We start from the raw sequence: 5,124 nt of genomic DNA, 5'->3' as shown, positions 1-5,124 counted from the left end.
GATGGCACACTGATGACACACTGATGATACTGATGATACTGATGACACACTGATGGCACACTGATGACACACTGATGATACTGATGACACACTTATGACACACTGATGGTATACTAATGATACACTGATGACATACTGATGGTACACTAATGATACACTGGTGATAATGATGACACACTGATGACACACTGATGGTACACTGATGACACACTGATGGTACACTGATGATACACTGATGGCACACATGACACACTGATGGTACACTAATGACACACTGATGATTATGATGACACACTGATGTCACACTGATGATACACTGATAGCACACTGATGGCACACTAATTATAATTATGACACACTAATGACACACTGATGATTATGATGGCATACTGATGATACACTGATGATATACTAATGACACAAATGGCACACTGGTGATACACTGATGATAATGATGACACACTGATGGCACACTAATGACACACTGATGATATAGTAATGGCACACATGGCACACTGGTGATACACTGATGATATACTAATGGCACAATGATGATATACTAATGGCACATGGCACACTGATCCATCCAGTGAGCCGAGTGTCAGTGCTTTGTGCTCCGATCCTCTAGCAATAATTAAAGCACAGATGCAGAGGAGACGGAGAAATTAACTTCTCCATCTCCTCCATTACCGGCGTTCACAGGAATCGCACTGCACTCTGGTGACATCTGAGTGCAGTCTGATGTTTTATGGTTGCGTACGATTCGATTCTTGCAGCCACTCGCAGCATGCTGCCAAATTGACATGATAAAATGATTGCAGACGTGCACTGCCCCATAGAATAACACTGGACCGATATATTGGCTCGTGTGATCGAGCCCTGAGGCAGAACATCTAGATATCGTGTACAGGGGCTCATGCGGCACAAGTCCTTCTGGACTGTATTCCTGACGCGTACGCAGTCCACAATCCTCCGGATGAGGCCCCCATTGGGCTCTGAAGTCTCCCCTAGAAGCCCTGCTCTTATATACAACATAGCATGCACCATGTTCAAGATCTCTGCTTGCTGTCAGTAAATAGACATATTTTAGTTGACATGCGCAGTCCGATGAGACAGAGACACCCAGGGAAGGAAAGTTTCTAGACTTTGGACAGAGTTTGACATCTTACAGGCTCACATGATTGTAGACATGGACTACTTGATGGTCGGGGTCTAACAACCAGAAATCTGAGCTCAGGTTCTCCTGGAAGTCTGACACTTCTGGAGTAGAACTTCTGGTAGCTGAGGGTTGAGTCCAGTTACATCCACTCAGTGAGCACCGATACAATGTACAATCTGATCCTGCACAGATACATTGTAACAAACCAGACCAAACCAAAGCAGGACAGGAGGGAGATCTATGCTGCAGATGTGCGTAACTTACCGGGGGATCCATGATGTTTCCATTCACTGACAGCAAGCTGCGATCTTAGAAATAATGGAAGAGAGGTCTGTACGGGTTTGTTACGTTTTCATTTCAGCGAGCAGAGATCTGGAAAATAAATGTAAAGCACAAAGTATATTTCATTTGGCTTATTATTATTTGCTATTCGTCAGCCCCCGTAATCGCAGAAGTTCACAATCCAATCTCGGAGACTTCCTAAGAAATGTGATAAAGGGGTCCTCCAATATTCAATGTCTGGTTGGTGGGGGACACCGTAACAAGTCACATGTCACAGCCCTGACCTAAAGGTTGAAATTTCATCAATCAAAAGTAGGTGGTCTATCCGAGGAATAGGTCATTAATGTTTAAGAATTGGAAAATCCCTTGAAAGAACCAAATAGAACCAACCACATGTCCCCTAGTATCCATGGGTGAACATGCATTTTAAGCTAGGAGGAATAGGAAGACTTTCTATAGACGCCTTAAGGTTTGATGATGGCAACTGCTGCAGAACCGTCTTCATGGACATCAAACTTAGAGGAGCCGGCCTTTCCCTCAACATATAGGCGTAAATATCTTCTCCCAGTAATGTCTCCCAGTATTCACAATTCTCCCGCAGGTCCGTTGCCATTTGCAATCTGTCAGGGGGTGCCAAGAGGTGATTTAAACACTGCATCTTTAGTTGCCGGTTGTCCTTTGAGCTCCATAGTTGGGTCAAGATCTCATCCGTCGGCGTCTGCCACATGTTGTCGGGTCTTGATTGCGCTCCATAGCTAAGCAAGATTAAGACCAGACCAGGTCTGAGAAATTCACAGGCCTGATGCAGAGCGGTCTTCCCGTCGTATGGATAGTAGTATTTCTCCAGGTTTATGTAGGATTGGAGGCGCGGAATCTTCCGAGTGGTCTCGAGAATCATTATTAGGATTTCTGGCCGGTTGCGCGAGATGCAGGTGCCGAGGTGAAATGCGTATTTTGGGTATTGGTCGTGTTTCAATAGTGGAACCTTTAGAGATTCCTCTGCGGAGCGGATCAAGAGGTATCGAGCATAGCGGATGTGGTTGTGAATCACGGCTTCGATAAGGGCGTCGGAGGGCGAGCAGTACTGGTCTTCAAATTCTGGTTTCCGTTTCAAATGGATTTGAACCCTCAGGTTCTCCATCTTCCACACAGGATACTGGCACTCCATAGCCCAACAAAACCTGTCTGATAGAGCGAAGAGGTGTGGATATTCATACACCATCTTTCGTCCAGGCCAAAAGTGGAGGTTGCAACCAGGTTACCCTCTCTCGTAGGTCCACCCAGCTGGTCCTGAAGGTGCAGAGGTCCTCGATGGATTAGATGCTCAGTCTTTCAGAGATGGCAGCTGGAGTTTTTTTGCCTTCTGCTGCCTTTATGATAAATACGCTGAATGTATACACCATGAACATCACCTCCCCCCTCCCCACACACTGTCTCTAAGGAGGGGACACGGGCACAACAGGAAAATCAAATCCTGGAGGCCTTTGTACCTCCTGACAAGGCGTGACGTTTTATTTTTAGGTTAGCCATACACTTTTTGTTATCTTTTTGATGTCTTTTAGTGTCATTGTTATATTCCCACAGGGTGTACGCGCAGTAAAACATGCCAAAAATGGTAGCAACATTTTTATTTTCTTTGTCTTTTCTTCAATTTGTTCCATTTTGTTACAGTGTGTTTTTTTTAAATTAGAAATTAGAAATCATGTGCAGCAAAAATCAACATCAATAAATGAACTTACACACGAGCTGTTTTTACTCAGGAAAATAACAAAAAAGTAATTGTCTATGGGAGAAAAATGCTTAATCCAAAAAATTCCAAATCTACGACATGTTGCCGTTAAAAAGACACCCTTCAACCCAAAATATGAAGATACAGTATGTACATGTTGATACATGCTGTCATTTTACTCACACATTTATCAAAATGTGCTCTAAGAACTGCATGATGTTGGAGCAATCTGGAGAATTTTATGGGAGCATAGAAGTCAACCCTGGCAGGGCTCTTCACAAAAGTATGACATGACCGAGTGACGACACAGATAAAGAAGGGTTAGAATAAAGCTGCCTTTTTTTAACTTGGTGCAAGGAGGTAGTGGTACAATTGCAATTTCCCAATGAGGGGACAGCTTGATGGTGACACATGGTATATAGTGGCACAGAGCTTGTTGGTTTCAGTAAAACAATGGTACAGCTAATACCACTTTATGTACGTATCAACTTCAGTACTGAGGCCCTGAGCTTGTTGACTACACTATGGTACTGAGATACTGAGCTTGGTGGTTACACTACAGTACTGAGATACTGAGCTTGGAGGTTACACTACAGTACTAAGATACTGAGCTTGGTGGTTACACTACAGTACTGATGCCCTGAGCTTGGTGGTTACACTACAGTACTGAGATACTGAGCTTGGAGGTTACACTACAGTACTGAGATACTGAGCTTGGTGGTTACACTACAGTACTGAGGCCCTGAGCTTGGTGGTTACACTACAGTACTGAGAAACTGAGCTTGGTGGTTACACTACAGTACTGAGATACTCAGCTTGGTGGTTACACTACAGTACTGAGGCCCTGAGCTTGGTGGTTACACTTCAGTACTGAGATACTGAGATTGGTGGTTACACTACAGTTCTGAGGCCCTGAGCTTGGTGGTTACACTACAGTACTGAGGCCCTGAGCTTGGTGGTTACACTACAGTACTGAGATACTGAGCTTGGTGGTTACACTACAGTACTGAGATACTGAGCTTGGTGGTTACACTACAGTAATGAGGCCCTGAGCTTGGTGGTTACACTACAGTACTGAGATACTGAGCTTTGAGGTTACACTACAGTACTAAGGCCTTGAGCTTGGTGGTTACACTAGAGTACTGAGATACTGAGCTTGCTGGTTACACTACAGAACTGAGGCCCTGAGCTTGGGGGTTACACTACAGTACTGAGATACTGAGCTTTGTGGTTACACAAAAGTAGTGAGATACTGAGCTTGGTGGTTACACTACAGTACTGAGATACTGAGCTTGGTGGTTACACAACAGTACTGAGGCCCTGAGCTTGGGGGTTACACTACAGTACTGAGATACTGAGCTTGGTGGTTACACAAAAGTACTGAGATACTGAGCTTGGTGGTTACACTACAGTACTGAGATACTGAGCTTGGTGGTTACACTACAGTACTGAGGCCCTGAGCTTGGTGGTTACGTTACAGTACTGAGATACTGAACTTGGTGGTTACACTACAGTACTGAGGTCCTGAGCTTGGTGGTTACACTTCAGTACTGAGATACTGAGATTGGTGGTTACACTACAGTACTGAGGCCCTGAGCTTGGTGGTTACACTACAGTACTGAGGCCCTGAGCTTGGTGGTTACACTACAGTACTGAGGCCCTGAGCTTGGTGGTTACACTACAGTACTAAGGCCCTGAGCTTGGTGGTTACACAATAGTACCTATATACTGAGCTCGGGGGTTACACTACACTACTGAGGCCCTGAGCTTGGTGGTTACATTTCAGTACTGAGGCCCTGAGCTTGGGGGTTACACTACAGTACTGAGATACTGAGCTTGGTGGTTACACTACAGTGCTGAGGCCCTGAGCTTGGTGGTTACACCTCAGTACTGAGATACTGAGCTTGGTGGTTACACAACAGTACTGAGGCCCTGAGCTTGGTGGTTACACTAC

General features: G+C 44.8%; 1 protein-coding gene across 1 annotated transcript; it reads right to left on the bottom strand.

The window, feature by feature from the left end:
* Positions 1–1,841: 1,841 nt before the first annotated feature.
* On the bottom strand, positions 1,842–2,681 carry LOC138637646 (ankyrin repeat domain-containing protein 9-like). The gene has a single exon (XM_069726482.1). The coding sequence runs from the start codon at positions 2,661–2,663 to the stop codon at positions 1,842–1,844; it is 822 nt and encodes a 273-aa protein (XP_069582583.1). The 5' UTR covers positions 2,664–2,681.
* Between the last annotated feature and the right edge of the window lie 2,443 nt (positions 2,682–5,124).

This window comes from Ranitomeya imitator, chromosome 5 (assembly GCF_032444005.1).
Source record: "Ranitomeya imitator isolate aRanImi1 chromosome 5, aRanImi1.pri, whole genome shotgun sequence".
Lineage (NCBI taxonomy): Eukaryota > Metazoa > Chordata > Amphibia > Anura > Dendrobatidae > Ranitomeya > Ranitomeya imitator.
This window is presented reverse-complemented; position numbering and strand designations above follow the sequence as displayed.

Bases quoted from the DNA above. Each gene is read 5' to 3' on its own strand.
- LOC138637646 (XM_069726482.1), bottom strand. From the start codon at position 2,663: ATGGTGTATGAATATCCACACCTCTTCGCTCTATCAGACAGGTTTTGT.